Raw genomic sequence first — 22,617 nt, 5'->3', positions numbered from 1 at the left:
GGGGGCTTACAACCTCCTGTGTGGGGCATTTACCCTCCAACCCCACAGTTCCCCAGAGTTTTCTTGAGTGCGAGCAGCAGGGAATATTACATAGAAGGATTTAGAATGTGGAGATAAACAGATAGAAAATACAGGATAGCCTCGAGGGCCTAGAACCTATTCCAAGGGGCCCCGACTGCCTCTGCCCCAGGGTATTTATAGAAATGCCAAGGTGTGGAGCAAAAGACCTCCCTACAGCACAGCCAAGTGCAGACCATCTCAGACACCTGCACTCAGGCCCGTGGTCCAATCATCCTCTCTATGCAGACCTGCTGGGTAAAGCCACAAGGAACCTGAAAACGGGTTCCCACACTCCTGCAACTCCAGCTCCAGGGTGTCTGGACCCCTTCTCTTTTGGTCTTCACCCGCAACTGCTCTCACTTGTACATATTCCCACACAGACACATGTGCATACATATAACTTAAAATTCTTAAATAAATCTTAAAAAAAAAAAAAAAAAAAACAACAGGGGAGAACAAGCCAGTACGCCATCATCAACATTCGAGCGTCACTTACCTCCAGGATGGCGGCTGACATGCCCTCGGAGACTGAGCTGTTGACCAGCGCGAAGCAGCTCTTCACCACTGCGTGCAGATCTTCCTGGCACATCTCTCGGATCAGCCGCACCCCTGCAGCCCTGAAAGAACAGAGCAGGGACGGCATGGCTGTTTCAGCCCTTCTCAGAGTCCCGCTCAAACTTTATGTGAACAATTGAGACTCAACTTGTACAGCCAGTGAAGCTGGGTCCCTTGTTCCTGGCAGGAAAAAAAACATGCTATTTAAACAGATACACTGATCAATTATCTCCAAAGAGGCTATAGATGTCAGCCAAACATATTCGTTCTTCCAGATCTTTTTATTTTTATGTGTATCAGTGTTTGTCTGCATGGATGCATGTGCACCATGTGACTGCAGTGCTCACAGAGGCCAGAAGAGGGCATCAGATTCCCCTGGAACTGGAATTACAGGTGATTGTGAGCCACCATGTGGGTGTTGGGAACTGAACCTGGGTCCTTTACAAGAGCAGCAGGTGCTCTTAACCAACAGAGCCATCATCTCTCTAGTCCCCACATCTTTCTTATTTTAAATCATTTCATTTATTTGCCGGGGTCATCAGTAAAAAATATCTTCAAGCAAGCAGTCTTCACTAAGCAAAGCAGAAAGGCACATACCTAGAATCCCGCCATATAGGAGGCTTCTGATTCCAGTCCGGCCTGGGATATGTATGCAGTGAGACATACAAAGTGGTTTGCTCTGGCCTTTCAGCAGATGACTAGGGAGGTAGGGCATCTTACACTTTGAGTGCATTTATTTATTTGCCTGTGCCCTGGAGCCCAGAGCATGACCTTGAGGGATCATAGGCAACACTAAAGGGTGCAGTACGTGCAACCTGCCTAGAGCAGAGTCTGCGATGGGCAAGGTGGGACATGTGAACCACTCTGCCACTCAGGAGTCCTAACGTGCAAGATGCCACCCGTCTGCCACTCTTACCTCCTTACCCGGTCTTTCACTTCCCTTGTAAACGCTGGATCTACCTGGAAAAAAAAAAGAGGGACAAGAAACACTTAGAAACTCTGACCCTGGGGGCTGGCCCATGGCTCAGCAGGTCAAGGCCCTTGCTTCAAAAGCCTGAGGACCTGGATTTGATCCCAGAAACTCACATGGTTGAAGGAGATAACACACTCCCCAAAGTTGTCCTCTCCCTTCCACACATGCACCGTGACATGTACACACGTACACACACACACACACACACACACACACACACACACACACACACTAATCTTTTTAATGCTGCCCCTTTAGGTGGGGGCAGGTGGTGGAGCAACTAACTAGTATGCATAAAATCCCGGGTTCAAATCCCCAACACTGCATAAACGAGGTGTGATGACGAAAGCCTGTAATCTCAACACTTGGAAGGAGGCAAAAGGATCTGGAGTTCATCTGCTGCTGCACTGGCAAATTCCAGGGCAGCCTAGGATATTTGAAAGACCCTGCCTGGGGCCAGGGTGAGCCTGACCTAAATCTTAGTCTCCAGAGCATGAATTGTAACAGGGTGAGAGGCCACCCAGTAGTTCAGACAGGAAGAATATAGGGGGGAAAAACAGAGGAACAGCCCAAGTCTAGCAGTTACATAACGAAGACAAGGATGGAAAAGAGCAGTGAGCATGTGGACTGTGTGTACCACCTTTTATGAGAGTGACAAAGTTTCAAAGGACACTGGAGCGTGCCTACACACAGGACAATTTACCAGTCCAATCCTGCAGGGGAAAGGCTTGCTTTCTTAAATGATGCAGATGGAATTTGTCATAAAAAGCAATCAAGAGGATGCGTGGGCAGCCTTAGTAAGCCTCTGACAAAGTAGTTTGTGGAATTAAAGTTTATTTTTAATGGGGAGCCCTCTCAGAAATACAGCTTTAAAATTAAGGACGCTCCCCTCAGCTGATGAATAACAAACTGTTTATCCACATGAGTATTATTCAGACACAAAGAGAAAGGACTAAATTATGTAGTAACATAAACGAAGCCAGAGAACAGTAGTATGCTAGGGCAGGCGTGTTGATGCACACCTGTGATACAGCCCACAGGGGCGGAGGCAGGAGGATCAGAAGTTCAAGGTCATCCTTGGCTACATACGTAGAGTTCAAGGTCAGTTTGCTACCACGGAGCTGCAGAGTCACTCATCAAGCCTCTTGAAACTCACCACAAACTCCTCACTGAGACATCTGACAAACTGCATCAGACAGACTGGTCCCTCCGCGTCTCCCGCCTGACTGCGATTACCAACAGTACATGCAATTTTAAAAACAATTGAAAAAGCTTCCTTCAATGCAAAATTCTCGAGTCAGCAAGCTGGAGATGGCTCCATGGGTCAAGATGCTGGCCAGCAAGCCTGGCCGAGTGGGATCTCCAGGACCCACATGCACCATGGTTACATGGGCCTCCTCCAAAACAAATAAGGAAATAAATGTGATTTTTAAAAATGAGGGGCCAGGAATAGTGACACTGGCCTTTAATTCCAATACTTGGGGAGGCAAAGGCAGGTGGATCTCTTGTGAGATAGAGGCAAGCCTGGTCTAACATAGTGAGTCATCCAGAGCTACATAATGAGATCCAGTCTCAGTGAGAGAGAGAGAGAGAGAGAGAGAGAGAGAGAGAGAGAGAGAGAGAGAGAGAGAGGACTTATTTTATGTCAAAAGATGGCTCAATGGCATCTGCATGCAACACATAAATAAAATTACATTTTTTAAACTTTTTTAATCCTAGACATTGCTTCAAAGACACAGCAAGGGTGTGAACCAAGTTCACGAATGCCGGGTGTCAGCAGCCCCTCCTGCCACTGGCTCCAGCGGGGCTGTGAGGAAAGCAGACTCCTGTTCTCATTTACACATTGCCAATAGCCATCATGAATTACAAGCACGCTGGCTAGCTGAAAGCAGATGCCGGAACGGCGAGCTTATAAGGGCAGGTGATAGAATGCCATCTTCTAGAAACTCAGTTTCACTTTCTCCGGAGAGTAAGGGCTGTAGGGTGCACCTTGAATCCTTCCTACTGCTCAGATGCCTGCCCAAGATCCCAAAGGGCTGGTGGTGTAAGTTTACTAACATCCCTGGAGCTATTATGTGGTTGGGAGTCTGAAGGGCTACGTTATATCAAACATGAATGCATAAGAATTTGTAATTATTCCTAGGAAGATCTGTGCAGAGAGAGACTCATAGTTATGAACAACAAATTGCTGTGGTTTCAGCTCTTAATAATTAATACTCTGTAGCCACTTAAGCCAGAACATGTGCTAAGCCTTTTACAGTCATTAACTCAGTTCTAGCAACAATGTTATTACAGAACATTTCCATACAGGAGGACTGAGACCCGGTCCTGTAACTTCACCAGAGTGCCAGAGCAGAAAAGCTATTGGGTCCGCGTTCCCATCTGGGCAGACGGGAAGCCAAGCTCTCTTGGTTCTGCTTGATTTCTTCAGATGACTCCCAGAAAGGTTGAGGGACAGAGGTTGGAGAGATGGCTCAGTTGGTAAGTGTTTGCTTTGCAACCATGAGGACCTCAGTTCGGTTCCCCAGAACCCACATTTTAAAAAGCAAGGTGTCAGGGCTGGAGAGATGGCTCAGTGGTTAAGAGCACTGGCTGCTCTTCCAGAGGACCCGGGTTCAATTCCCAGCACCCACATGGCAGCTCACAGCTGTCTGTAGTTCCAGTTCCAGGGGATCCCATAGACATGCAGTCTGGCAAAACACCAATGCATATAAAATAAAAAGAAGTAAATTATTAAAAAAAAAAAAAAAAAAAGCTAGGTGTCCATACCCATAATCCTAGCTTGGGGGCGGAAAGTGGAGGATACCTGACCCTTTCCCGGAGAGTTTGCCTAGCCAGATCTGTGAGCCCCAGAACAATGAAAGACTCTGTCTCAAAACAACAAAGAAGCAAACATACACACACACACACACACACACACACACACACACACACACACACACACACACACACTGTAAAGGCTCTTGAAATTCATGCCACCTTCCTTACTATTCCCTCTCTGGCCAACCTGTGTCCCAGTCTCCAGGAGTCATCTTCCAGGATGCAACTGGTGCCGTATCTCTGAAATGCTTTTAATCCCCCTGACTGTCCTGGCATGAAGCACCACTTCCTCCCCAACTATCCTGCTACCTGCCACCGAGGGTCACCGTCTAGGAGAGCTCTGCCTCTCTTTCCTCCGCTCCTGTCTCCTTGCCTGGATCCCACACAGTGACTAGAACATAGTCCTGTGCACGAGGACTCTCTTTCCACTTCCCATTCCCGAGCCCTCATCCTCCAATTATCCTAAGCAACTAGACCCTATCACAACCCTCCAGTGAGAGCCTCCTTCTAGACTGGCCAGATGGCTCAATGGCCAGGGTGCTTGCTACCAAGCACAACGACTTAAGTTTGATCCCTGGAACACCCCCACCCCGGAAAGTTGTCCTTTGACCTCAAGACACGTGCACCATGCCATGCACACACACAAACACACATACGCACACAACTAAAAATAAGTAAAAACTGAAAGCCTTTCACGCTACGCGTCAATTTTCATGTTACTATTGTACGTGGGATTAGTTACTTCAGCCAGGCCATCTTCTTTTTGTCTCTATTAACATGCTTTGGTTCTCATGATGAACTATTTGAGGGAAAGATAATTTGTCAAAGAAACAAGTCGTGTTCTGAGTCATTTGCTGAAATGCAAAGCTGGAGTGTAGCTAAGGAGCCAGGAGCGAGTCGTAAGATGAAACTACAATTGGCTGGCTTTCTCTGGGTTTACTTTCCACGTCGGTTCATTTTCAAATCTCTTAGTGAAGCCGCGTGGAACAAAACACAAGGTAAAGGGGAAAGGAAGAGGGGATGTTGTTAATGAAATTTTTAAAGGAAAAAAAAGCATTGAAAGCGGCAGAGAAAAATTCTCATTTCCTCCTTCCAAGGGTGTTTATTTCCTAACAAAATATATTGTTTCAACTCTCGGGCTTAGGGGAAATAATCTTTGCTGTAAGAAGTTACTGGGCTAAGTCATTAAGCTGGCATGCCCAAAGCAAACGTTCCGGCCTCCAGCGCGCCTTATCAAAGAGCCGGGGAAGGTACCAGACAAGATGCCTTGTGAGCAGAACACATGCTCCTCTCAAACGGGGGAACTGAGAGATCAAAGGAGCATTAGAGAAAACCCAAGCTGAGCTCAGAGCATCCTGTAGCATCCCAGCAGTCAGAGCAGAAAAGGATCCCGGCAGTCAGAGGATCCTGGCAGTCAGAGCAGAAAGAAAATGTTGGCTATAACGGTCCCTTCTGCCTTCTGTATCCACAGGACACTACCCCGAGGACAGGAACTGCTTTTTTATGAGTTTTCACCCATAGCAAACTGGGAGGCAGGTACTACTATCTTCAGTCATTCATTCCTGCTTTGCAAATGGGGAAACTGAGGCACATGGTTAACTCAGGAGCAGCCAGGTAGCTGTTCCCAAAGTCAATGAGGGGCATGTCACCCTTCACCATACAGCCACATGGCCCAGCTTTTCTCACGACACAGAGACAGCAGATAATAGCAGTGAGGCCTCGGCAAGCACCTGACATCCACCCATATGCTGCACATACATAATGCAGGTCAAGCACTCATCTGCATAGGCAATGAGGTAAATCTAGAGAATAAAACATGTGTATACATAAACAGTTTTGAATCCTGTTGTGTTGTGACAGTTGCTGTTCAGCCCCGCCCATCTCATCCTGCCTGCCCATGACTCATCCTCCCTTCCCAACAGGATCTGGTGAGTGGCCTCACACCATGGTCCTGTCCCTATGAAAGGACAGCCTGACACCCTCCTGAGCCCTGAGCCTGGAACAGCAGCCAAGTCTAAGAGGCAAGGTGGGAAGGGCTCTCTTTTCCCCAGGCACTCAGCCTTGAGTGACAGTTTTGTCACAATGAGCTACCCTGTTATGCTCATTTCTAGGCACTTCATTCTTCCAGGGATTTCTCCACTGAACTCATAAGACATCCTCTGGCAGGCTTTAGGCTGGGAACCTTTTGTAGTGCTTGCGGCCTGCTAAGGCACGTGAATGAGCCTACTCAGTGTCTTCACCAGAATCTTCTACGTGAACGGGGCTCCAAGGAGCAAATGAACGGGCAGAGGTAGTCGCTGCTGAACTCTGTAGGGACTCCGCAGTCGCCGCCGGGCTCTGCTTCATGGGCCAAGATCTAGCCAAGTTGACACAATGTTGCAAAGAGCCATGAGACATGACCTGGAAAAGCTAAGTAAGCCTGCAGAGCATCCCACTTAGACCACAAGTGCTCCTTGAGACACGAGTTCTGCAGAGAGCAAAGGCAGAAATGGACCAAAGGAAAAGTGCACTCGTTTCAGTGTCCAGACAGGAAGATTCAGGAGGCTTGGCGAGGGGGAGGGGCAGTATTAATGTATGCTGCAGCCATTGAAACAAGAATATTAATGCGTGCAGACTCTTGGCCACTCGACAAACCCATCCACCTCATCGGCATGGGAGCCCCTAACACCGCGCACGCGCAGCAAATACTCAGGGTCAAGTACAAAATGGCTTAAGTCTCCTCCTCCTGTTCCAGATTCAGAGCGATGACGGTAAACTGAGCGCTTGAGAGTGACCGTTTTCGACGCGTGGAGGTTTTGAAATGGTAAAGGCTGAGTTTGTATAGAGAGGTCAGAGAAGAACGTCTGAGAAGGGCCCCCCACCCCAGCCAGGCCTGGCACTGGGTAATCTCATCTCAGGAGAGGTAACTGTGTATGTAGGCTTCCGGAGGGCGTGCCACTGACCCGTGGACAAGTCTGCGGGATATTTTCTTGATTGGTGATTGATGTAGGCAGGGTCCAGCCCACTGTGGGCGGTTATCACCCCCAGCCAGGTGGTCCTGGGTCATACAAGAAAGCCAATTGAGCAAGCCGTGAGGAACAAGCCGGTAAGCAGCATTCCTCCGTGGCCTCTACTTCAGTTCCTGCCTTCGGGTTCCTGTAGCACCTGAGTTCCTGCTCCGGCTCCCCTTCACGATGGACTGTGAGCTGTAAGTCAAAGGAACCCGTGTCTGTCTCCCACCACCCGCGTCTAAGCTGATTTTCGTTATGGTGTTTTATCACAGGAACAGAAAACACACTAAGGTAGGAAGTCGTATCAGAGAGTGGGATCTTGATGTGATGGAGCTGACCGTGTTGTTTGGGGCAGGGGCGGGGGGATTATGGAAGGATTTTGGAGCTTTGGGGTGAATGTGCTGTTGAGTCTGCGGGGCTTGGTGGGCTGTGGTTGTAGGAGACTGGAGGATAATGCTGAGGGCAGCGCAGATGATAGAGACCTGGCTTATGGGTCTCTGAGGGGAGTCTGAGAGTCTCTCAGAGGCTATCAGGACCATCCCTTCATGTGGTGTTTTAAATTGCAAGTCTGGTTTCTGGTTTGCGGGGACTGAAAAGTAAGCTGTGATTAATAATGGTGATTGATGTAAGGAGGAATCTTCTAGAAAGTGTTTCCTTGGAGTTGGCGCACAGAAGCAGTGTTTCAGAAGGCCAATGCTGCATTTCAAGCTGGTGGTTAAACTTAGGTGTAGAAATCCCCCACATATTCCTGGTTTGAGGGTGTAGGGGACTCATGATAGCAACCTGTGGCCGCCAGGGCTGGAGTCCCTTCAGAGAGGTCAGGAGGCCATTGATGGAGGTATAGCATCAGCTGTAACGGAGGCTTCAGGCTTGAAGGGGTCATGGAGGGAATCTGAGGCTTGATGCCATTTGGGGGGGGCAGAGTCGGAGTCCCTAAAGGGAGCCCAGAAAGAAGATGCTGGAGAAGGTGCAGCCTCAGTTGCGGGTGGTGACCCCAGGATTGAGGGGTTCATGGAGAGAAGCCAAGGCTTGGCAATGGGAGACATCACCGGTGAGGGTGAAGCCTTAGTTTCAAGGAAGACCCCGGAATATTGGAGATGCCAAACCATGGAGTGACCACTAGGGATGGTGGCAGGTGTGGGGTGAAGCTGACTGGAGTATGCAGGACAGACAGTGTGTCCTGTAGTGACAGAACCAAAGAGCTGGGACTGTCCAAGCCCTTTGGAGCCTGGTTCATGATGGAGTCCCAGAACTATTTATACTGTTGGAGTCTGGTTTTGCTTTGGTCTGATTCTAACTGTACCCTGGTTCTTCCCTCTTCAAATAAGAAGTGTGTAACTTATTTTGAATTTTATAGGAAGCCACAATTAAGAGACTCTGAACTTTTAAAATGTTGGGATTTTTCTGAATACTGCAGGACTTCCAATGCTATACGGTGTATTATATCATGAGATCTTGCTGTGGCCTCTGACATGGCTATACAGCTCCTAGTCCTTGATTGTGTGTGTGTGTGTGTGTTGTGTGTGTGTGTGTGTTTTAAATTTGGCTGCACATGTACCATCAGACAACATTTGGGATTTGTTTCTTTCCTGCCATTTATGTGGATTCCCTGGGATTGAACTCAGGCCAACAGGCTTTAGCAGCAAGCACCTTTACCCACAGAGCCATTTTACCAGCCCCTCCCGGTCTTGTTTGCCTTTATTAGCATCCCTGGCCTCATTCTAGGTAAACACAATTATTTCCAAAGGCTGTGAGAACATGAGGAACAGCTGTGCATGCTGGGAAGGTCTGCGGGGCACTAGAATAAGACAAATAAACGAGGCTCTGAGAAGTTGTATAAAGTGGTCACTAGACACGGGGGTTGGGGGGTGTTTCACCAGTGAGTGAAAGTGAGGCCAGCTACTTGATTAATACAATGGAGAATCTGTTTCCTTCCAAAGCGCTTCCTCCTGGATGGAGGTGGGAGGCTTAGGAAAGACACAGGGGAGTCACCATACTCACTGGGCCTCCTGAGGTCCCAGAAGCAGGGAAGCGGTAGCCAGGGAAGAGAAGACTCTTGGAGGAGCTGTGTGCAAGGGCAGGAAGCCTCGGGGATGCATCATCGCCCAGGCTGGGTAGGATTGTTGGCGCTGGAACTAGCTGCCTTTGAGCCACCTATGTTCCTGTCAATCACACCCATAATCTCACTGGTTAGCCAAGATGGACTTGTAAACATGAGTTTCCTCGGTTTGTGAATACCCTCTCTATCAGGGTGTCAGTTAGCAAACCCTCCCAGCTTGCCTGTCACCACCTGGCCAAACAAAACAAGGTGGTGGGTGAGGCGGCTCACACTGCACAGACGAGAACCTCACTCAACCCCACAGACGATTTCCCTGTCTTAGCTCAGATAAGCTACTGCTGTGATGGGCTGCAACTTGGGTGACCAACAAACGTAGCAGAGAGTCGCAGAGGCTAGAAGCCAGGATCATGGCATTAGCAGGCTGAGCATTTGATGAGGTGTGCTTCCTGGTTCATAGGTGGTGGTGGCCTCTTGCTGTGTCCACACGCAATGAAAAAGTCAAGGCGGCTCCCTTGGGGCTCCTTCTATAAGGGCACTAATCACACTGCTGAGGGGCCCCTCCATCCCCTTGATACAGTTACCTCCCAGAGACCTCCTCTCATCACATTGCAAGAAAGGATTTCAGCAGAGGGATTTGGAGGGAAAGGTGCAGAGTGGAAAGCCTGGAACAGAGGCCACATGAAGGCAGAGTTCTCACGGCCATGCGGATCCCATGAGGCTAGGAGCATGGAGTCCACTCTGTGTTTTAAACTACGTGGGGCAAATGAAAGTCCACAGAGGCCAGAGGCTGGATCTGATGCTGGGTTCAAGAGCAGTTCTGCCTTCACAGTGTGAGCAGTTAGAGGGTTCAAAATACGTCGGACCATACATAGAGTTTGGCTTATATATTTTTAAATACGTTCCTCTTTACATGAACCACCAGTTTCCCCATAAGAATTATCCAATTATCCTTTGCAACAGTAAATTAATTTGAATTAATTGTAATCTTTACAGTAAGTCAGCCATAAAGGTGAACAGCAGCTATAATCTTCAGCTCGCGCTCTCTCTCTCTCTCTCTCTCTCTCTCTCTCTCTCTCTCTCTCTCTCTCACTCTCTCACTCTCACTCTCATATCCACGTGGTTCTGGGAACTGAATCCAGAGCCTTGCACATACAAGTTTGACAAGTGCTCTACCCCTGAGATGACCTAGGTGAGTTCCATTTTTTAAAAATATTTTTACATATATACATGTTTTGCATGTATGTATGCATTACATCCCATGTGTACAGTGCCCAAAGAGCCAGATGAGGATGTTGGACCCTTGGAACTGAAGTTACAAATCATTGTTAGCTGCCACGTGGGTGCAAGGAACCAAACCTAGGCCCTCTGGAATAGTAGCCAGTGCTTTTAATGGGCCATCTCTCCAGCCCCATGCTTTCCTTTTTTTTTTTTTTTTTTGGTTTTTCGAGACAGGGTTTCTCTGTGTAGCTTTGCGCCTTTCCTGGGACTCACTTGGTAGTCCAGGCTGGCCTCGAACTCATAGAGATCCGCCTGGCTCTGCCTCCCGAGTGCTGGGATTAAAGGCATGCGCCACCACCGCCCGGCTCATGCTTTCCATTTTTAAAAAGGTAAACTATGGGCCAAGGAGACAGCTCAGTAATAGAAGGGCTTACCACAAAGCCTGACACCTGAGTTCAATTGTTGGGACCCACATGGTTGAAAGACTCCCTAGGTGGTTCTCTGACCTCTACATGTGTGCTGTAGACACATGACCACCCCTGCACAGAACATAATAAATAATAAAATGTCATAAAAAGGCAAACTTACTTCAGTGTCTCAAAGAGAACAAACGCCTAGATATATAGAAGAGGAACATAAACTAGTTTTAGAAAATACATTATAAGTCGATAGAAGAGAGGCCGGAGAGATGATTCCACAGTTAGAGTGTGTACTGCCCTTACCGAGAACCCGAGTTCCATTCTGGGCACCTGACAACCACTTTTGAATCCAGATCGAGGGGATTCAGTGCCCTCTGCTGGCCCCAGTAGGAACTGCACTCACACACAAGCATACACACACACACACACACACACACACACACACACACACACACAAATAAGAAAACAAAATCAGGAAAAAGCAGCCATCAGGTAGGCATTCACAGCACATGGACTCACCTCAGGACCTACAATCACCATGTAAACATTGGGTTCTTCTTGATGCCATTCTTGGGAAGAAAAAGAAAGAAGAAAAAAAACTTTGAATGAACCTAACATGGCTTTAAGTTATAGCTAAGAAAACAATTCAGCTTAAACTACAAATTACTCCAGGCTATGTGTTGTACTATTAGGTCATTAAGCATTCAACCATGCTAAACACGATCGATTTCATTTTTTTAGAATGCCTATTTGAGGTATTGTATGCTTTTACTTGAAGATTTGTTTCTTTTGGGGCCGGAGCAATGGGTCAGTGGTTAAAAGCACTTGCTTCTCTTGCAGAGGATCAGAATTTGGTTCCCAGCACCCACACGGCAGCTCACAACTGCCTGTAATGCCAGTTCTGGAGTAGGGGAGTCCCAATACCCTCCTCTGGTATCCACAGGCACTGTGCACTCATACACAAACACATAAAAATAAGGGGATATTTATAACAAAAAGTGATAGGATTTTTAAAACACACTTTTAGCCTTCTAATTATTTCCAATTTTTCTGCCATCCTTCATACCTGAAGCTACAAGTCTACAATAAAGTGATCCAATAAATTACCCTTCTGGCTGTCTCCAAAGTGATCATCTAGAAATGGTTCTCCTTATGTGCAAAGAGCAAAAAAAGAAAAAGAAAAATGATCCCACCAAGGCAAGATGGCTCACAGTGTCATCCCAGAACTTGAGAATCTGAAGCAGGAAGATTGGGTGTTCAAGGCCAGCTGGGGCCAGCCAGTAAGAACACAGGACCAAGCAAGACACATCTCTGTTCACAGATACACACGAGGAAGGGGGGCACTGGACCACATACCTGAGAAGGCGTCTACCAAGTACAGAGGGTCCTTTACAGGCCTGAGTCCGCATATTACCAGGAACACATATAGGTTGTCTGTACTTTGGTCAATCTCTGCAACATAAGAATGGAGGATACAGCTAAGTTATGCAACAGCAGTGACATCACTGTGACATGCAGACCGGAGGTCCCCACGTTGGCCTTCCTACTTCTTGCATGTCCTCTGACTGCCTTGCCACGCATTAGCTTCTTCAAGCATAGGTAAACCTGAGCCTCACCCTGCCCGGGAAATGCAAGGTCTCTGCCATAGAGGGGAGGGATGGGACCTGGGAGAGCTGACCTAGTCACCGGGGATAGGAGTCAGCAGTCCCAGGGAGGACTGGAGCACAGTTCCCATTGAGAAAAGTGTTCTTTTCTTGATGCAGCTAGAAAAGTGGCGCATGGATGAGCGTGCTCAAGAATTCACAGATGCACGGTAGGTATGAGCATATGTCCCTGGGAATAGGAAACACACACATACGTCCTGCCATCCTGTTGTTTTTTTCTGCATATGCCAGTTGGATTTGTCAACTATACCTCAGAAAATTGTAACAGTTCTAAAAGTAGATGTATATGTTTATAGAGTGGTTTGGGTTTTTTTTTTTTTTCCCTCATTTGTTTCTATTTTGTTTCTCATGGATAGTATATGAGATAGTGTCACCTATAATAGTCCAGGCAGGCCTCAAACTTGTTAGGTAGCTGAGGACATTGAACTTATGACCCTCTTGACTCCACCTCTCAAGTCTAGGACTACAGCCATACACCACCATGCCTAGTTTAGGCTGGGATCAAACCCTGGCCTTCCTGCGTGTTAGGTAAGCACTCTACCAATGGAGCTGTCTACATTAGCTTTGAAAAAGACAGAGGGAAAGAGGATGGAGAGATGATCCAGAAGTTAAGAGCACTGGCTGCTCTTGCAGAGGACCCAGGTCCAATTCCCAGCACCCACATGATGGCTCCCAACCATCTGTAACTCCAGTTCAAGGGGATGTGATGCTCTGATGCCCCCTTCTGGCCTCCATGGGTACTGCATAAATGTAGAGCATAGACATACCAATGGGCAAAATACTCATACACAACAACAACAACAACAACAATAATAATACAGAGAAGGCCTAGGAGTGCCAGATCTATGATGCAGGACCAGCGGTGGGTACCAGTCTTGGTGACTCTTCTCATGATAAGTGAAGCTGACTTCCTCACCTCTGGCCTCTAGATGGAGTGAGAACCTTCCTGGCCAACAAAACGCAGGCCTGTGTCTATATGTGACCTTTGAGCCTTGGTTATGAGAGGCCTCATCACTCCCTGGTCATCTGGCCACACAGCTTTCTTGGGAAAAAAGACTTCATAATGAGGCTCATCCTGGCAGCGTGAAGTCCCAGACCTGATGTGAGGCTGGGCATCAGACACATGAGAACATGAAAGGAACAGCATTGATGGGCCAGGAACAGGCAGAGGCTGCCCAGCTGAGCCACAAAACCACAACAGTTCACACCTACAAAAATCATGAGAAATGACTATAGTTGTTTGAGACCAGGAGATGTTGAGGTGTTTTATGGCAACTGGAAGATAATTGATTTAATAACAACTATTAATAGACTCAGAAAAAAAAAAAAAAGCTGGTCTAAAACATAAGCTTTTACAGCCTGTATAATTGGCCATAAAACTATGCACGTCCGAGGATAGGTATTTGTGTTTTTGTTTTTTTTTTCATGCAAACCATTTTCTGAGCTAACCTAAGTCTTGAGAATGAAAATGGTATATGAGTCATACATGTAGCTAAGTACATGAGGGTCCCGGGTCAGCAAAGAGGACAGACAGCAAGAGTGACTCTGGACAGAATCACACTGACCTTGAAGACACTGAGCCCTGTCTCAGCAAAGCTTTAAAAGCAATCACAGGCGCTGGGGATGCAGCTTGGTGTTAGTGTTTGCCTTGCACAACTGAACACTTTGGATTGTACCAGCGCTACCCCCACACTCACCCACACCCACACCCACACAAATCCTAAGGTAAGGTAACATATACCTTCAGTCCTGGTAATTAGTAGTCTAAATCAGAAGGATAACATCAAGTTTGAGGTCAGTTTAGGCTAAACAGTGAATTCAGGACCGGCATGGGCTACAGAATAAAACCCTGCCTCAAGAAAGGAAAGGAAGAAGGAAAATTCTAGGTGAATATGATCAAGAAACTTTATATGTTGGGGCAGGAGAGATGGCATGGTGGTTAAGAGTTCTTACTGTTCTTGCAAAGGACCCAAGTTTAGTTTAGCGCTCATGAGGCCACTTGCAAGGGTTTGCAACTCCAGCTCCAGAGGATCCAATGCCCTCTGCTGGCCTCCTTGAGCATTGCACCCAAGTGCACATAACCACACACAGATATACATGCATATTTAAAACTAAAATAAAAATCTTTAAAAAGTAATAAAACATGGCCAGGGTGGTAGTGGTTCATGCCTTTAATGTCAGCACTCAGGAGGCAGAGGCAGGTGGATCTCTGTGAGTTCAAGACCAGCCTGGGCTACACAGTGAGTTCCAGGACAGCCAGAGCTGTTACAAAGAAGAACCCTGTCTCGAAAAAAACAAAATAAATAAATAATAAAACATTATCTATATATGAAAATGTCATTATGCATAATGTCATATACATACATTTCATGCATAATTAATATATTATTTTAAAAGTTACTATAGTCCCCGAATTAAATTTGATAATATCACTAAGCTGTTTTGAGGGTTCTATATTTTTCCACCAATACTCTGGATTTCCTACCTAATCTTAGTAGATAACCCTTAGCAAATGCATATTTGACTAAAGTCTGAGCCAGAAGCTACGGATAGAATGTGGTCTCAAGGTCAGAGAATTGGAATTCAGGCACCGGAATCCAAGGTCAGGAGTCAAGTGATTGTCTTTAATAAATGATAAGCTATTCTCCTTAATAAAATCTAAGGGGAGGAGAGGTCAGGATGAGAAAGCAGCCCAAGCCTTCATTCCCAGGGAAGAGCTGCTAATGTCTGCTTGAGACTCAGACTGAAGGTCTGCTTGGGGACAGAGATCAAAAGCACCTTTAAAAAAACTTGCTTATTAATTTCAGAGGAAATATAATTCTGTACATCGGGAAAATGGGGGAGGATGCTTTTTAGCTAAAGCAGGAGGTCTCAGTCCAACACACAGGGGCTATGTATTCACACACACAACCCCATTGCTACATAGATGTATCTACAGCGTGTGGGCATACACAGGAGTTCATATATTCAAAAATGACAGTCAGCGACAGGACAAGCCATCCAACTCCAGAGTGAAACACGACTCCAATCTGCTCACACTCTCGATGTAGGGAAATGAGTTCAAATCCATGGGAGGAAGAAGAGGGAAAGGCAGGCAGGCAGTGGGAGAGCCGTGAGGACCCCCAAGATGGGAAAGTGGTCTCATTGAAATGGGAGAAAAAGGGGGCTGGAGAGATGGCTCAGCGGTTAAGAGCACTGGTTGCTCTTCTAGAGATCCTGAGTTCAATTCCCAGCACCCACATGGTGGCTCACAACCATCTATAATAAGACCAGATGCCCTCTTCTGTGATGCAGAAATACATGCAATTAGAGCACTCATACATGTAAAATACATAATAAATATTTTTAAAAAAAGAAATGGGAGAAAAATATAAATGTGTGCCAAATACTGCACCAAGATGACATTCTGGGAGCTCACATAATTGCTTGGGGAGACCTGGCACCTGGTAAAATGACTCTTCTGTGTCCCTGTGTGACATGGGTGATGAGGACATTAATTCCTTCCTGTTCACATGAGTCACCTGTTCGGAACAACTGCTTGAACACCTCTTGGCCCAGTTAGGAGGTACTGGGGAAATCTAGCCTTGTACCTTCTGAGATGACCCAGATGGCTTGGAAAGACAGCCCTGGAAAGAGGTTGGTCCATGGACCTCATCTCTGATTTCCACAGGATGCTGCCTGTTAGTTAGAGGAAGATATATATGCACCATATTGCAGCTGAGAACTCATGATGCCTGTGTGTCACTTATACACAATGAAAACATATTGTAGGGGCTGGAGAGACCCCAGTGGTTAAGGGAACTGACTGCTCCTACAGAGGACATGGGATCAGGTCCCACTACCCATATAGCAGCTTACAACCACCTGAAACTCCAGTTCCAGGGGATCTGATGCTCTCCTCTGGCCTCTATGGGCACCATGCGTGCACATGGTATCATTCACACAAAGAAAAACACACACAAATAAAAATAAATTTTTAAAAATTAATTAATTAATTAATTATTTTGAGACAGGGTTTCTCTGTGTAACAGGCCCAGCTGTCCTGGAACTCGCTTTGTAGACCAGGCTGGCCTCAAACTCACAGAGATCTGTCTGCCTCTGCCTCTCAAGTGCTGGGATTAAAGGCGTGTGCCACCACCGCCTGGCTAAAAATAAAATTTTATAAACTTAAACGTATACACACACACACACACACACACACACACACACACACACACACACACGTACTTTAGACTTCAGGTGGATAATGACAGAATTCCTTGCCCTAGAAACGGGGTTTCTACAAGGTGACCGTTATCTTGCTGGACCTTGCTTGGTCATCTGTTGGGAGAGCCTGTCTTGCCTTGAGCAGGCAACTCTGGGAGGCGGGAACTTCAGGAAGGAAATGTGAGCTACACTATACAATTCTTCCTGCCCTTTTTTCCGTGCGAGAAAGAGTCTGCTCCCTCACTGTGTGCGTCAATAAACACAGTCCCATCTATTGAAAGGTTAGAATCCTGTCTCCTTCTGTCCCCTGTCTCTTTAAACAGCCTCCAAAATCTAATAGATGGGACTATAGAACAATTAGAGGGTTTGTCTAGCTTGGAGGAAGCCCTGCATCCACTCGCCAGCCGAGTATAAACCAGGTACGACGATGTATGCCCACAATGCTAGCACTCAGGTGGAGGCAGGGTTAGAAGTTCAAGGTCATCCTCAGCTACACAGCAAATGTAAGGTCATCCTAGGCTACATGAGACCCTCAAAAATAAGTTATTCAAATGAAAATAAATAAAACTGCGTACTTCAGACTGACGACAGGCAATGTACCTTGATGTTTTCTATTCAGTAAAGTGCTCACCCCCAACTCTCTAAATTGATTTCGAGCCTCCTGCCCCAGAAGACCCTGGAGGGAGACGGAGTTAATCCTATATCCGTTGCGCCTCTCAAATCTTTTTGCTGGGCTGGAGATTAAATGTAATGAGAATTCAGGAAACTAAATTAGAGAATGACAGACGAGGGCATTCCATGCCTGGTCGTCTTCAGGAAATAAAAATGTGGGGGAGGGAATGAAGAAAGAAAATTCAGAGAAGAACCTGGTGTGCCCTGCCCACAGATAGAAGGCTCATTTTCAGACAGATGAACGCTCAAAAAAACCCAACCACAGAACCAAGGGCTAGAGTCCAGCACACTTGGACTCCAGTGCCCGTGGTTCTCAACTTGTGGGTCGTGACCCTTTGGCAAGCCTCTATCTCCAAAAGTATTGACATTATAATTCATAACAGTAGCAAAATTACAGTTATAAAGTAGCAACAGAAATAATCTTAAGGTTGGGGGGTCACCACAGCAGGAGGAACTGTGTTAAAAGGTTGCAGCATTAGGAGGGTTGGGAACCACTGGTCTAGTTAAGTGACTTGGCAGGCACCCCCTAGCCCTTGGTGGCTTTAAGGGAAAGTGTTGTGTGTGTTCTTAGTTTTTCAAAGGGAGCACAAAGAGATTGGCTTGCAGAGGCATGGGTAAAGCAGGTGCTACCTAAAGCTTGAGTGGCTTCTATTCACTGTTTAAGTCAGAGCCTGTGCTTATAGCCTGCCTGTATCCTCACACACCGGGTTAGGCTGAGTGCAGGTGTGAGCCCAGCCCTGGCATGTACACAGGCATGCATGTATTTAATACAGCTCGGCGGCCAGCAGAATGGTATTTTTAGCTTTAAAACAAAATACATCTTTTTTTTTTTTTTTTTTTTGGTGGTCTAGCATCCACTTCCAATGACAGACAAAACAAGATGCTATCTGATCACACATGAGAACAGCTGGGAGAGTGAAATGCCAGTTGCTGGGGCTTCCTGTCCTCCGTGTTAACACTTCTTCCATCATTTTTCTGTTTTGTTTCTTAAGGCAGGGTCTGACGTAGCCCTAGCTGGCCAGGAACTAATATAGCCTAGAGCAGACTCGAATTTTTGAAGAACCTTCGGTCCTCGCTTCTGGACTGCTGAGATCACTCCAGAATACCCTGCCTTGGCACATCTCCTACCCCTTGTATGCGTGAAAAGGAAAGGCTTGAAGAACTTCAGCCAAGGGCAGGATGCTGACTGGAGTCTAGATTTTAGAAAAAGTATCTTGATTCACGGCTATATAAAGAATGGAGATCCGGTAGCACCTTCACCCCATAGGAAAACCAAGTGGCTTTTCTTAGGAATAGATGGGGCATGGGTTTTAGGATGTTAGGGTCTCCGTCTCATAGAAAAACAAATAGGGTTGAGAGATTGGGGGGAGGGTGGGAGGAGAGTCAGTCATGGTGGTACACATCTGTCATCCCAGCACTTGGGAAGAATCAGGGGTTCAAGACCAGCCCCTACTGTATAGCAAATTCAAGGCCACATTGGGCTACCTGTGATCTTCTCTAGAGGAAAAGGAAGAGGAATAGGGAGGGGGAGGAGGAAGACAGACAGTGAATAACACGTGTAGGAGTTTGTGGGGTGTGTGTTTGGAAAGGGGAGAGATGAGATAAATAAGTAATATAATGAAATAAATAAAATGCATGGTGGTTAGTTTGGCGACTTGACACACTCCAGAATGTATCTTGGAAAGAGTCTCAGTGGGGGTTGTAGAAGCTGGCCTGTAGATATATCCATGGGGAATTGTGTTGAGGCGGGAAGACCCAGCCCACTGTGGGCAGTACCATTCCCTGGGCTTGGCTCTTGGACTGTGTAGAGAGGAGAAAGTAAACTGAATGTAAGCGTCCAGGCATTCTTCACTCTGCTCTTGATGGTGACTGTGGTGTGACCAGCTGCTTCAAGTTCTTCTATGATGTATCCCTCAAATACTGGCTGTCACCTGGAACTGTGAGCTTATATGAGCCCTTTCTCTCCTAAGCTGCTGGGTTTTTGTTTGTTTGTTTGTTGTTTTGTTTTGTTTTTTCTGGGTGTTTTCTCACAACAACAGGAAATGAAGGTAGGGCAGTGGAAAACTGAAATCTAGAGAGAGTAGCCTCATGAATCTAAGCCTTCCTCTTTCTGTGGTTCTGGGTTTGATGGCCTGTGAGGTCCTTTAGATGTGTAGGTTCTTTTGTTTGTTTGGTTGGTTGCATTTTTGTTTTCTTCAAGACAGGGTTTCTCTGTGTAGCTTTGCGCATTTCCTGAAACTCACTCTGTAGCCCAGGCTGGCCTCAAACTCACAGAGATCCGCCTGTCTCTGCCTCCCGAGTGCTGGGATTAAAGGCGTGCACCACCACTGCCCGACCGATGTACAGGTTCTTGCCAGTTATAAGCAAAAAAAGCAGAACACTGTGTCATAACAACAGTGGACATGTACTTGGAAAGGAACAGGGAACCTCACTGACCACGGGAGGAGCTTGGTATAGACACCCATAGCCTCATCAGAGGAGACAGCCATAAGGAGCACAGGGAAAACCACTACAATTCTGTGGATGACCCTTAAGCCACCTAACCGCTAGTGCTCAGTTGATCTGTTTGAATATGAAGTCTTGGTGGCATAGAACTGGCTCGATGTTCTGAACGGATGCAACATTGATTTGTGAGCTAGGGCTGGGAGATCCATGACTGAGCAGTGTCAGAAACTGCAGTGTATTGAATAAGGGACAGCACTATAAAAGTGGTATCAGGCCGGGTGATAGTGGCGCATACCTTTAATCCCAGCACTCAGGAGGCAGAGCCAGTCGGCTCTCTGTGAGTTCGAGGCCAGACTGGTCTACAGAGCGAGATCCAGGACAGGCACCAAAACTACAGAGAAACCCTGTCTCGAAAACAAACAAAAGTGGTATTGGGGTCCAGAGAGATGGCTCAGTGGTTAGGAGTACTGACTGCTCTTCCAGCAGACCCAGATTCAATTCCCAGCACCCATATGGTGGCTCACAAACATCTCTAACTCCAATTACAGAGATCTGATGCCCTCTTCCCTGAATTCTACATGTACTGTATGCACATGGTACGCAGACATATGTGCAGATGAAGCATTCATGCACATAAAATAAAAATAAATAATTTTTTTAAATAGCATCAGATGACCAGGCACAGTAGTGCATGCCTTTTAATCCCAGCACTCAGGATGAAGAGGCAGGTGGATCTCTGTGATTTCCAGGCCAGCCTGGTCTACAGAGCAAGTTCCAGGACAAGCTCCAAAGCTACACAGAGAAACCATGTCTCAAAAAAAAAAAAAAAAAAAAAAAGAACTAAGAGGGTATTTGATCACTAAGAGCCCATGTCAAATCCTCCACATCTTCTGATACAAAGGAGTGGCAGGTCACAATCTCAGGTCACACAAACTCCAGAAGCCCAGTGAGACAGAGCAAGGCTAATAGGCCAGGCCTTCGCCCCCAAGACCAAAACTCAACAGAGACGATCACTTGTACAAATGGGAACTCACACCTGATTGTCCAACCCACAGAAGAATTCTAATAGCTCCCCTGGTTTACTGTCTTTCTCCTGTAATCAGCTACCCCAGCCACAGCCAGGGTCTCCCTGCACCCATGGATTCCCAACGGACAGAATTTCTAACGGTTCACATTGAGATGGAGCAGTAGCCAAGTCAGCCTGTGGGGAAAATGCCTTCAGTGGAGTATTTTAAATCTCTTGGCTGTTCTGTTGCTCACTCAACGGCAAGCCCAACCATCAGCCCTGAGACTAAGGGGTTTGATGAAAAGCCACTTGGCTTTTGGGAATTATGGGTCTCAGTTACGCCTCCATCGTGTCCTATAATATATTGAAACTGAAATAACTTTAAGGCAGGCAATTTAAAGCTGCCCCCCCCCAGTCCTGAAGAATTGCACCCACATGCTGACATGAAGAAGCAGTGGGGTCTCAGGGGTTCATTTGTAATGCCGAGAACAGCCACACTGCTGTCATAGGGATTGATGAACGTGCTACGGAAATTTTTTCTAATAAAATGCCTGGGATTTTTCTTTTCAACTGAAACTAAGGCTGACATGCAATCTGTGGTGGAGATTTTAGGTGAGACTTTGGGAGTGGAAATGGGCTTGGGGTGTCCTTGATGCCCGCTCTGGATGGGGAGCTGGCTTCAAATTTTGAGTCTTGGAAGTTTGTAGCAAAGCCTCTAACTTCAACTTTCCCCTCCAGGACCCCACAGTTTAGACCCTGTTAACACTATCAAATACGGGGCTGGGGGGATGTTCAATCAGTAAAGAACTGACTTGCAAGTGTCAGGACCTGCGTTCCATCCCCAGAACCCATATAGAAAAAAAAAAATGCCAAGCATAGGGTTGTGTGATTTTGTTTGTTTGTTTGTTTGTTTTCGAGACAAGGTTTCTCCACGTAGCTTTAGAGCCTGTCCTGGAACTCGCTCTGTAGACCAGGCTGGCTTTGAACTCACAGAGATCCTCATGTCTCTGCCTCCCGAGTGCTGGGATTAAAGGTGTGGGTGTGTGATTTTAATCCCAGTGCTGGGGAGATGGAAACAGGATTCCTGGGACTCACTGGCCAGCCATCCTGCACTCTTGGTGATCTCCAGGCCAGTGAGAGATATTGTCTCAAACAACAAAGTTGACGAGTCCTCAGGATGACGTGAGGTTGTGCTGTGGACTACACACATACCTAAGTGCGCATACTCAAAACACCACTCAACAGCGTTGTCGTCTCTGGGAAAACATGTTGGGTTAAAACAGGAATTCTTGTCTTCAAATCTCATTGTCAGTAGACAGTTTTACCTTTTCAAGCTCTTATGACCCAGAATAACTGGAGTGGCAATCTAATTGGGAATTTTGATCCTTAAAAAAAAAAAATCACATACTGCAGGCCTTGTTTATGGACAGCCTATATTTAAAAGACTTTGCATAGTAACCTTATGTTCAAGCATCATTGCTGAGCTTATTTCACACCATGAGTGGGAGCCCAAGTGGTTTCGTTTCTCTG

The 22,617-nt window shown here is 46.6% G+C and overlaps 1 protein-coding gene across 1 annotated transcript in view; it reads right to left on the bottom strand.

Moving 5' to 3' along the window:
- Positions 1–22,617, bottom strand: part of Glt1d1 (glycosyltransferase 1 domain containing 1) — a 72,443-nt gene that overhangs the window by 17,224 nt on the left and 32,602 nt on the right. Inside the window, exons 7-10 of the mRNA XM_059249565.1 lie at positions 12,451–12,546; positions 11,614–11,663; positions 1,532–1,575; positions 557–677 (exon numbers count right to left, since the gene is read on the bottom strand). Coding sequence (XP_059105548.1) covers positions 557–677; positions 1,532–1,575; positions 11,614–11,663; positions 12,451–12,546 — 311 coding nt within the window. The remainder of the gene's footprint in view (positions 1–556; positions 678–1,531; positions 1,576–11,613; positions 11,664–12,450; positions 12,547–22,617) is intronic.

Source organism: Peromyscus eremicus, chromosome 23, assembly GCF_949786415.1.
Source record: "Peromyscus eremicus chromosome 23, PerEre_H2_v1, whole genome shotgun sequence".
In the NCBI taxonomy this organism is placed as follows: domain Eukaryota; kingdom Metazoa; phylum Chordata; class Mammalia; order Rodentia; family Cricetidae; genus Peromyscus; species Peromyscus eremicus.
The sequence above is the reverse complement of the archived record's forward strand: the minus strand, read 5'-3'. Positions and strand labels throughout refer to the sequence as shown.